Here is a 10827-nt window from a genome sequence, read left to right as displayed (position 1 = left end):
GGGCCGGGAGCCCTTCGGCGCGGTGACAGCGCGGGGCGGGGCTGTGTTTGCGGGACCGGCGCCAGCGGAGCGTCTCGGGACGAGGCAGCGGCAATGGCTGTGTCACGCCGAGGGGCTGGTGACCCCTCGCTGGGGCGGGCGGGCGGGCGCAGCTGCCCGGTGCCTTTCCCAGAAGGACAGAGCTCCCCCGGGCAGGGGCGGGCGCTACGGCCGCTGGCACCGGGCCGGCCGCCTGGGAGCTGAAGGCTGCGGCTGACTGCGGGGAGGCGGCTGTGCGGCGCGCCTCAGCCGTGCCGGTGCATGCTGCTCGCCTCTGCGGGGGCAGCTCTGGGCACTGCATTTATCTGGAAAAAGCAAGTGCAAAAGGGGCCAGCTATAGCAAGGGACATCTGTAGAGAGAGAAAGTTTTCTGACTAAAGAATTGTGCCAATGAGACAATGAGCAGGCTGTCTTCTGGTGCTGCGTTCCTGTTGTGTCAGGGGCACGGGACATGGCAAGTTGGTGGGATACATCCTAAATATATAAACAGCTCGTGCCATTTCAAATCGGATACTAGCTGAATAATTAAAAGTGCAGGTCAAAATCAGTGGTCTAAATGGGTGTTTAGAAGTCCCAATATAGAGAATCATAGAATCATTTAGGTTGGAAAAGACCTTCAAGATCATCGAGTCCAACCATCATCCGTGCCCACTAAACCATGTCCTGAAGTGCCTTGTCTACGCTCTTTTGAATACTTCCAGGGATGGTGACTCAACCGCTTCCCTGGGCAGCCTATTCCAATGTCTGACGACCCTCTCTGTAAATAAATTTTTCCTAATGTCCAACCTAAATCTCCCTTGCCGCAACTTGAGGCCGTTTCCTCTCGTCCTGTCACCAGCCACCTGACAGAAGAGACCAGCACCCACCTCACTACAGCCCTCCTTCAGGTAGCTGTAGAGAGTTATAAGGTGTCCCCTCAGCCTCCTTTTCTCCAGAAGGAGAAAAAAATATGACACTTTCAGCTTCCAACCCAGGTTGTAAAGCGTCAGATATGTTTATGATGTTCAGAGAGAGAAGGACAGGTGCAGGCCATACTCGTGCCTCTGCTGGCTGGGCCCTTCTCTACACAGTGGTTATTCGAGGGTGCAAAGTGACAGTGAGAGGACACACAGAAGTTGCCTAGCAGGGCTTTGTTTTCTGCGCACTGGAAAGACTTTTTTTTGATCGAAAGGAAACATGAAAGTGGCAGAGGAGCAGCAGAGGCAATAGCAAGAACAGAGTTGGAAGGTTGGTCACCGTTTTGGATCCAGGTGCTGAACGGCTGCGGAAGGCGGGGAACGGCAGCAGGCAGGGTGAATGCAGCCCGAGGGGGCAGCCCCTGCAAAGCGCATTTTGCAGCATGGAGGAGGAATGGATCATCTCCCCCAGGTGCAGCAGCTTCTTCACCAGGGTCCATGGGTGTAGTGCTTATTTTGACTTTGTTTTATAAACTTTAAGGAAACTATGTGATGTAAAGCAACAAAACAGTTGACGAATACTGTGCAGCGCTAGCTAATGGCGTAGGCGCGTGAATGCGTGCCTAGTTAGCCGGGAGCTTGGAGACACCAGGTAACATTGGGCATTTTGCTGACAGGATCAGCTGGAAATGTGTGGTTCCAAAATAGCCCTTGTATCTAGGTCAGAGAGGCAAAACTGCGAAGTAAGATGACTGTAGCTTTACTATATTTAGAGCAGGTTTTTCAGCGCCGATGAACGTCCCCATCTAGAGCAATCCCACGCTCTTCCACGGGGCGGAAGCAGCCGCCATCAGCAGATGACTCTGCAATGCCCTGCTTCCGGCTCAGTGCGAGCGCGAGCAGGCCCACCTGAAGGCGAATAAGCGAGGCGGTTCGGTGACAAAAGCACGCGCTGGGAAGCAGAACTGCTTTTGGCTCGGGAGGCGGGCCGGGCCGGCCCGGCCCGGCCCGCCCCCCCGCCGCTCCGGGTGTAAAGCGGGGCGGGGCGGGGCGGAACTCCTGTGTGCGGAACCTCGGCGCCGGCCGCGGGAGTCGTCCGGACCGCTCAGCCGGCCGCCTCGGGGAGGCGGTGCCAGGCTGCTCCACGCGCCGCGGGAGCGGAAGGGGGAAGATGGCGGCGGTCAAGGGGCTGGAGACGTGCCTCAGGGTGGCGGGCGCCGCCGCGGCGCGCCCGGAGCGCTTCCTCAGGTACTGCGGGCTTCCCGGGAGCCCCCCCGATGCCGGACACCGGGTGTGGGTGCGCGGACGTAGCGCTCTGCAGTTCGTGCGGGCCTCAGTGCTCTGGGAGGGAGGTCTCGTGGCAGCCGGCCGGCGCCCCTCAGCTACCGGCGGTTCCGCAGAGCTCTCCTGAAACGCGCTGTTCACAGCGTCCGGACCTGGCTGGGGCTTCTGCAGTGGCCTAGTCCTTTCTTCAGCGTTCGGGAATTAGGAAACGGAGGTTTCCGTTTCTGCCAGCAACGTTGAAGCAGTGGTAGCTCTAGAGAAAAAAGTGGAGGAGACTACCCAAATAGAAAAGCTGAGGAGTAAGGCAGTGGAGGAAGGCACCTTTTTAAAACCAAGGGTCTGTATCTTGGATGTTTGAGCTGTCTGGTGCTATACTATATACTTTCCTAAAACGTCTGGAGTGCTTAAATACGATCAAGATATACTAAGATGCAACTATAGAAGGGTGGAATGTTCTGTCCAGCTGCTGCTTCATACATTAAGTGTAATGAAGCCGAGACACTTTATGATTACAATGTTTTTAGTTCTAGGAATGTTTAGTAACATTACTCCCAAGAGATGTGTAGAAAGTTAAGCAACAGCTGTAGTTGCTGAAAGGTGCTACTCTGTAGCATCAAAATACCTAAGCACATGTAAAAAGAGAGCCACAGTGTGACCATGTGAATAACTTAACGGGAGGTGTAAAATGAATGAAAGCTAGTGAATTCTGCAAAATAGAAAATAAAAAATTAACATTAACTGTTGTGCTTTTTAAAGCTCTTAATTTTTTTCTACTCTTAGTGTGCAAGATGGACTGGCAACTGACTTCAGAGCATTAACAAAGATTCTCTATGATTTGAATAAAGCTCTGGGAAGCAATATAGTTCGGGGGGGTCCTTTAAAAGAGCTGGTGATAGAAAATTTTGATGAAGAACAGATTTGGCAACAACTAGAGCTCCAGAACAATGCAGTTCTTGATTTTTTCAAGAAATCCATTGCAAGGGATGCCAAGGATGAAGATCTTTGCCTTCTCTCAGACCAGGAAGAGGATGGCTCTGATGCAGAGGCCAGCAGTGACCAGGAATTGGAAGACAGCATTATGGAAGCAGAAGCTGAACAGAAGAATATTTATACACAAGATAAAACTAAAGCTAAAGAAAAGCAAAGTAAACTCAGAGAAAGCATAATGCAGAAATACAGTGATGAGGATTCTGATATTGACTTTGATATTGAAGCACTGGAGCAACAAACTAAAACAACCAAGGAAACCACACTGAAAAAAATGGGAAAAAAATCTATAGTGGATGACAAGTTTTTCAAGCTGTCTGAGATGGAAACTTTTTTAGAACATGCAGAGAAGGAAAACAGGGAGGAGGAAGAAGATATTGATTATTTTGAAGACATCGTCTCGGATGATGAGGAGGAAGAGTCTGAAGAAGCTAAAGTCAAAGTAAGTATATCAGTAAATTAATTTTCTGATCTCTCTTTTCCTTTAAATCAAGATCTGATATTAGTTAGGGTGACTATAAATTGTTGAACAGTGAGTAGAAACTACCAAGTTAAATTTGATTAGATGACTAATGATTACTTCGGAAGCTATTCCAGTCTCTCTTTAGATGGGTCTTGGGTTTTTGCATGCATAAAGGAAGAGATAGTGTGTCACAAGAAATAAGTGACCTTGCAGAATTGCAGAATAGGTGACCCACCAAATGAAAAAAATGGGTCATTCAGTATTGACATCTGGTAATTAGAGATCCCTAAGGTGACTGATGCAAGGCAAAGGGCTTTTGGCAACTTCTTTTTCCAGGGACATGGCTTTGTAACTCCGATTTAACTTAAGTTGCTGAGTACTTGTTTCAGAAATAAATATTTTATTATTTAATATTACCAGAGATTCTTACTAGCAAGTAAGAACTATGCCCAGGGTAAAAGGGAACATGTATGCATTCCAACAAGTAGTTGGCAAAATCTACTGTTCTTTCACTTCTGTATATGGTGAAATTGGAAGTTAATTTAAGTAGTTGAATATTTAAAATACTTGTAAAAGAGGTTAGTTTTACTAAGATGCCCTATCATAGGTTAATGCTTCATTAAGCTGAATTACTGTTACACAAGTAGTGCTGTTTCCCAGGTGCTAAAAACTTTAAAAGACAGGATACTCTTAGACTTCTGGCAGCCTTAACAGTTTTGCTTTGTTTTGTTTTTTTCGTTTGGGTTTTCTTTTTTCCTCTCTCCTTCTTAGCCAGTTAAAAGTTCTAGAGACTTGACATACAAAGATTTCTTTGATCCGGTTGATGACAATGATGATTTAGTAGCTAATGGTGTTGAAGATGATCAGGAAGAGGAAGCAGACAGTGCTATTGAAGAGCAGAATGAAGAAAGCATGTCTGAGTAAGTATATGCATTATTTGCAGTTAAAATGTCCTTGTAATTTTACACTGAAGTGAAGTAGAAAATAAAGTGTGAATTCCAGGCTCACTTTGGTCATGGTTTGCCATTCTGTGTTATCTGTTGTGTGTCCATGGTTTGTATTCTCACCTTATTTAAAAAGTAGTTTATTGTCATATCTTTTGAGTATTGTCTCTTGATATTTATTTGAATAAATCATTTAATAGCTGTAACTTCAGTTTTTGAAAGTTATTTTTAGTATATGGAAGTTTCCCTAGTGTCCCCTGCCTTTAGGTTTCGGTAAAAGCCTGTTGTATTTCTTAATTTTGGGTTATTTGTAACAGGTAAACATCTAGTGGCTGAAATATCTTAATGTAAAAAGTTACAGAGGCTTTTCAACCTTTATCTTATATTAAATTTTAATGTTACAGGGTTGAGGATATGAATGAAATGATGATGGAGAATATGAGAAGTAAAGAAGCCTCTAAAAAAGTTACTTTTAGTTTGCCAGATGACAGCGAAACAGAAGATGTTACTGATGTGCAGTTAGAGAAGGGCATTGATCCCAGTGAAATAAAGTCGTCTTTTGAGAAGAGGCAGGAAAAGGTAATTGTATTTTTTTATTATTATTTTGCTAATACTTTGAAACAGTGGCCAATTTTTTTTTGTTTTGTTTTTATGATTGTGTAATTTGTTCAGAGTCTGGCAAATATGAAGAGGCTGTTTACAAATTAGGAAAAAAAAAGTGGTTTATCTATATCAGATACATATGCAATCATATATTCCCTCTTCTTCATGTGAGGAGGAGTTAGAAGTACCTGAAATAACTACTAATTTTTTCCCTTGAGTTTACTTGTGAGCTCTGTGTTTTAGACTTCTTAGGAAATTGTGTTTTTCAGATGAGCAAAAAAATAAGAAGTTTAGAAGAAGAGTTGTTGGAGGAGAAACCTTGGCAGCTTAAAGGAGAAGTGACTGGACAAAAACGCCCTGAAAACAGCCTTTTGGAGGAAACAGTACTTTTTGACCATGCAGTCCGAATGGGTAAAGTAGTGAGAGGGCTTTCCTGAAAGTGTGTTGCATACAATGTTGGGTTTTCTTCCCTTGACCTTGCTGAAAACACCTGTGACTCAGGAGCAAGGTAACAAAACACTAAGTTAAACTTCCCGGTGTGTTTTTGAGGTTGTGCATTTTCATGGTGGAAACTGCAGGAAACTATAGTGTTTTTGTTCAGTTTTAACTTAACTGCAAGTTTATTAATTCAGTGGAAGATTTAGTAATTTACAAGTCTTACGTAATATGATTAGTCTCTTCAAGATAGAGGAAAACATTATTTACTTACTTCAATTACCACATTTTTGTGAAAGCTTTATTTTCTTTTTCTGTTTTTTATTCTTCAAAGAACAAAAAGTATTTCTTGCTGGAGAAACATTAATCTTAAAATTCTTCTCTTTCTCCTCTTAGCACCTGTGATCACGGAAGAAACTACTTTTCAGCTTGAAGATATCATTAAACAGAGAATATTGGATGAGGTTAATAGTATCTTACTTGTTTTTCCCTGTTTTGTTCATAGACTTGATTCACAGGGTGCATTCCAAGAATGAGTCTGAAGTTCCTAAAAATGTTAGGTTTAGAGTTATCTTAATTTCTGCAACTGGTTGTTTTATTCTTTTGCCTTGATAAATGTGTCTTTAGATTTCTAAGGAGCTCTGGTTTTTATTTACATGCCTGTTATATGCTAGGTTTTGGTGCATTTCAAAAAAATGAGTGTTTGCAGATAAAACTGTAAGGAGTTTATTTGAAATATAACGCCAGTCCGTAAATTTTGTCTATTATTGTAACTGTAGCGCTCTGAGCATTCTGAATACTAACCAAAACTCAGTTGTTTACTGCATTTTTCTTAAAAGCCACTGGTAGAAGATTTGTATCCCATATCTTGTTGAGGCTTATTGTTAGTTGAATTAAAAAAAATTGGTACATATAGGGGAGAGTATTTAAGTACTTAGGAAAAACAGTTTTTGCCCTGATCCACTAAAAATAAGCACACAAGCCAGAGCTATAAGTCTTTTATTACTTTTTTTCAAATGAGAGTGTGAAACTTTATGCACGTGGCTTCCCAGGAACTCATTAAATAGTTAATGTGTCAGATAAGTAATATGAAAAGATGTTCCAAATAAGCTGTAGCACCTGATACTTGAATGTAGTTGCATTTAGTTATTAATTTATGACTTTTCAGGCATGGGATGATGTAGTACCAAAAGAAAAACCAAAAGAGGAGGCTTTTGAATACAAGAAACGTATCACTTTGGATCATGAAAAGAGTAAGCTGAGTCTCGCTGAAATCTATGAACAAGAATACATGAAACTTCACCAGGTAACGTAAGCAATGCCTTTCCTTTTGGCTCGAAGTTTACACCACATAGTCTTGTATGTTCATTTGTACGCTGCTAACTGCTTTCAGCTTGGTGGAAGTACTTCAATCTTTCTCTAAGTGTTCACCAGTGAAATGGCTCTGAATTGTATATTGTGGTGTTATCAGTCTTGCTAAAGTGAAATAGCTTTATGAATGGTGTTGCAGTAACATTGCGTTATTAATGCAGCAAAAGACTGAAGAGGAAGAAAATCCTGAACACAAAGAAATTCAAGAAATGATGGATTCACTCTTCCTGAAGCTGGATGCGCTTTGTAACTTCCACTTCACACCCAAACCAGTAAGTACATAAGTTTCATAAAGTTGTCCCCCCCCCCCCCCTCTTTGAAACTGGATATTTAAAATATATTTGGAAATGGAAAGTAAACTAAACGCTGAGTATTACTGAGCTTGTTCTTATTTCATATTAAACACACTATAATTGCCTCTAAACAAAACCAAATACTTAGTATCTTCAGTTAGAAGCTGCTGTGAGATGGTGTGCTCAGTCCTGAATATGTTTCCTTATTTCTAGCCTGTGCCAGAAGTTAAAATAGTTTCGAACCTTCCAGCAATAAGTATGGAAGAAGTAGCACCTGTTGCTGTTAGTGATGCTGCTCTGTTAGCACCAGAGGAAATCAAGGTAAATATAAATAAAAATCACGTAAGGATCTGGAGAGGATCTGTATTGTTATCTGTATTGTTGATAGAAGGGTGTACTGGCTGCCAGATGAATGGGAGAATTCTGCCCCCTCCCACCCTGTGTTCTTCACCTTGTGGACCTTCTTGCCTAGTATTTTGGTATTGGTTGTTGTTGGAGGTTTGGCTGGGAGTGAGTGAGTGGGTGTGCCTTTTTTTTTTTTTTTTTTAATATAACTGGAATGAGGGGAAAGAGTTAATTTTATTTGGCTACACTAGGTCATAATATTATGCGTCATTTTTGTTCTTGACTATTATGTGATGGTAATTATTTTCCCAACATATATATGGGTATTTGGAAGGGGAAAGCTACATGACAATAGGGAAGAGCAGTTAGCGTGTCTTCGATGGTACAAATTTCACTTCCCAGCTTTTGCCAGTTTTTGGCCTTTGCCTTAATGCAGCATCACCCTGAGCTGGCTAAACACTTGAAATAATGGAAATGCTAAGACAGATTTGAGTACTGTGAAATGAGTCTTTTCTTTTGCACGCTTATGGATTTAGGGATCTTGTTCTCTTTAGGAAAAGAACAAAGCTGGTGATGTAAAAACAGATGCAGAAAAGACTCCCACAGACAAAAAACGAGACCGAAGAAAGAAAAAGCTTCGTAAACGTATGAAGCAAAGAGAAAAGGAGAAACGTCAAAAGCTTCTTGAAAAGATGAAACCAGAACAAGGCACAAAACTTAGCAAAAAAGCTGCTGCTGCAAAATTAAAAAGGCTTACAAAAGAAGGCAAAGCATCTCTGCTCAAGGTAGGGCTCTCTTAAGTAGTCTTGTATAACTTGGAGCTTCCCAGCTAAAGAATATTAAAATCCCAAGGACAGATAATATTTAGGTAGAGAGAGGAAAGGGAACTTTGTCACAAAGAATTACAAAGTACAGGGTTTGTTTCCCTCCTGTCCCTCTTGGCACAACTACATCTCCTAATCTTTCTCCATCCCCTCAAAAATTCTTCTACACAGGTAGTATATCTACTTACCACCCAAACCTTGTTATGTTATTTATGTCTGAGCAAATATAAAATGTAAATGTAGCTGCTGGAAGGAAAGAGGTAGGAAGAAGACGTGGAAAGGGCAGATGCGTACTCTTCCACCCCCTCCCCGCCCCCTTCCGCTGCATTCTTTTGAACTACAGTTTTGGAAAGACTATTCTAATCCATAACTGTCTTATGTAGAGTAGCGTTGAATGCCTTTTTAGTCCTGATTCTGCTGATTATCCTGACAGCATGATTTCAGTATAGAGGCCTGAAAGAAACCAGCTCTGGTTGCACTTTGCAGTGACCCCCTTGTTTTATAATGCATATTTATATAGATGTTATTCCTTTAATTATTAATAAATCATAGCTAAATGGTTGTTGGAACCTTTAGAAGCTTACTCAGAGTATGAAAGATATTTGAATTTGTAAGTAACTTAATCTTTAGATATGGAAAAATATGAAAAAACTGTATGATAACAATTACTCAAAGTATATTCCCAAAGCAGAAATTGTTTGCATTAGGTACTACTTTTTTATTTATTTCAAAGTTCACAAAGTGGCATTCCTGCAAATACTAAGAGTTATGCTCTTATTTCCTGCATTTGAACCGTTCCACTTGATTAAGTGGGACTACTTGCATGTATAATTGAGGATGAGGTTTCTATTTAGTTCTTTCTAAGCTTTGAGTAACAAGCTATTTCAAAATAGAATATTCCTATTTAACTTTCTACTTCTTATTGTGGAGCCTTCTCTATAATCTCATCAGACTGATTTTGTTTTGCATGCTATAAAACAGTAAGCTTGTGTGCCACCTATGATGCCTTATAAATTAACTTTTAAAAATCTCTGAATTTTTGAGGTATTAGAAACTAGTAAGAAAAATAACTTGATTACTTCTAAAATGTTTGTGTGTACCTTTTGAAAAGGAGAGCAGAACCCCAAATGTAGATACTCTGTTGTAGCTCATGATGTGCAAGGATCTGTTCTTGGTACCTGTTCTTACAAACCATACTAATTGCTAATTCGAAAGGGAATGTACTTTTTGTTTCTTTAGATAGCAGGAGTGGTATAAGAATGCAGTGAAAAATAACCTTTGAAAAAAAATAAATCTGATAATTGATTTAAGTCAAATACCATTATATGTAACTAGTAACTAGTATAATGGGGCTGTTTGTACATTCCTTGGTTATAACGAATATTTTGTCCGTTGACAGGATGAAGGTAAAGACAAGGTCTTAAAATCATCTCAGGCCTTCTTTTCTCAACTACAAGATCAAGTAAAAATGCAAATCAAAGACGCAAACACATTAAAGAAGAAACAGAAGCAGCAGAAAACACTCTCTGTTCATAAACTGAAATTGTAATCTACCTTTTTATATATGTTGCATCTTGTATATATTAAAATGTTTCTACATGAATGCTAAATTTGAGTAGGTTTTAGTCTGTGTCGATCTTTAAAATGTTCTGTGAATTTCTAAGGTGCTCTAAAGACACTTTCCTTCAGGTTTTACTCTTATTTTCTACCATTGAACTCTTGATTTTTCACTTTTTATTCCAAAAAGAGGGCTTTTTGCCATGGGCAGGTACATAACCATGTAGAATACTTGATATTTGTGCATGACTGTACCATCTCTTTAAGCTATAGTCATAGCCTTTGTATCTGCTGTGGCGATAGATCTGCATGTATTGAAGAACTTAAGCTGTGTCCTGGCACTATAAATTGGAAATTACCTTTCAAAATTGTGATTATCAGACAGGGAGGACACAGAAGCCTTCTAAGCCTGCAGGAACTCGGAGTAAGCAAAGGGTATCTTTCAAGTTAAAGGATACTTCCCCAGGTGTAAGTACTTTGCTATTTGCTCTTTTCTTGGTTGAACAAAAAAAAAAAAAGAGAACGTTTCAGCTGATGCCCGTGTGGTTCCCCTTTCTAAAAAAAACCACAACCGGTTTTCACCCTTTGTTCTTAACGGAAATGTGAAATTTAACGAGGGGCGAGATGTTGGTACGCTGTTACTAGAGCGCGGCTCCGCAATCCGCTGCCCAGGCCTAGCGCGCCGCCATCGGCGATGCATTGCGCTTGGCCTGGCGGCGGGCGAGCGGGCAGGCCGCTGCGTGCCGCGGGGGCGGGGCCCGCTGGCGCGCGGGGCCTTAGCGCCTG

General features: G+C 41.4%; 2 protein-coding genes across 2 annotated transcripts in view; one reads left to right on the top strand and one right to left on the bottom strand.

The window, feature by feature from the left end:
• MCEE (methylmalonyl CoA epimerase) overlaps positions 1 to 1435 on the bottom strand; it is a 10694-nt gene extending 9259 nt beyond the window's left edge. The window contains exon 1 of the mRNA XM_010572266.1: positions 1276 to 1435. Coding sequence (XP_010570568.1) covers positions 1276 to 1435 — 160 coding nt within the window. The remainder of the gene's footprint in view (positions 1 to 1275) is intronic.
• A 655-nt stretch (positions 1436 to 2090) lies between these two features.
• Positions 2091 to 10088, top strand: MPHOSPH10 (M-phase phosphoprotein 10 (U3 small nucleolar ribonucleoprotein)). The gene is made up of 11 exons (XM_010571741.1): positions 2091 to 2183; positions 3000 to 3648; positions 4441 to 4589; positions 5018 to 5192; positions 5486 to 5627; positions 6048 to 6115; positions 6820 to 6957; positions 7184 to 7294; positions 7529 to 7636; positions 8215 to 8445; positions 9884 to 10088. The coding sequence occupies exons 1-11, from the start codon at positions 2107 to 2109 to the stop codon at positions 10031 to 10033; spliced, it is 1998 nt and encodes a 665-aa protein (XP_010570043.1). The 5' UTR covers positions 2091 to 2106; the 3' UTR covers positions 10034 to 10088.
• The last annotated feature ends 739 nt before the right edge of the window (positions 10089 to 10827 follow it).

The sequence above is a fragment of the Haliaeetus leucocephalus genome, unplaced genomic scaffold (assembly GCF_000737465.1).
Source record: "Haliaeetus leucocephalus isolate CR32 unplaced genomic scaffold, Haliaeetus_leucocephalus-4.0 Scaffold339, whole genome shotgun sequence".
Taxonomy (NCBI): Eukaryota; Metazoa; Chordata; class Aves; order Accipitriformes; family Accipitridae; genus Haliaeetus; species Haliaeetus leucocephalus.
The sequence above is the reverse complement of the archived record's forward strand: the minus strand, read 5'-3'. Positions and strand labels throughout refer to the sequence as shown.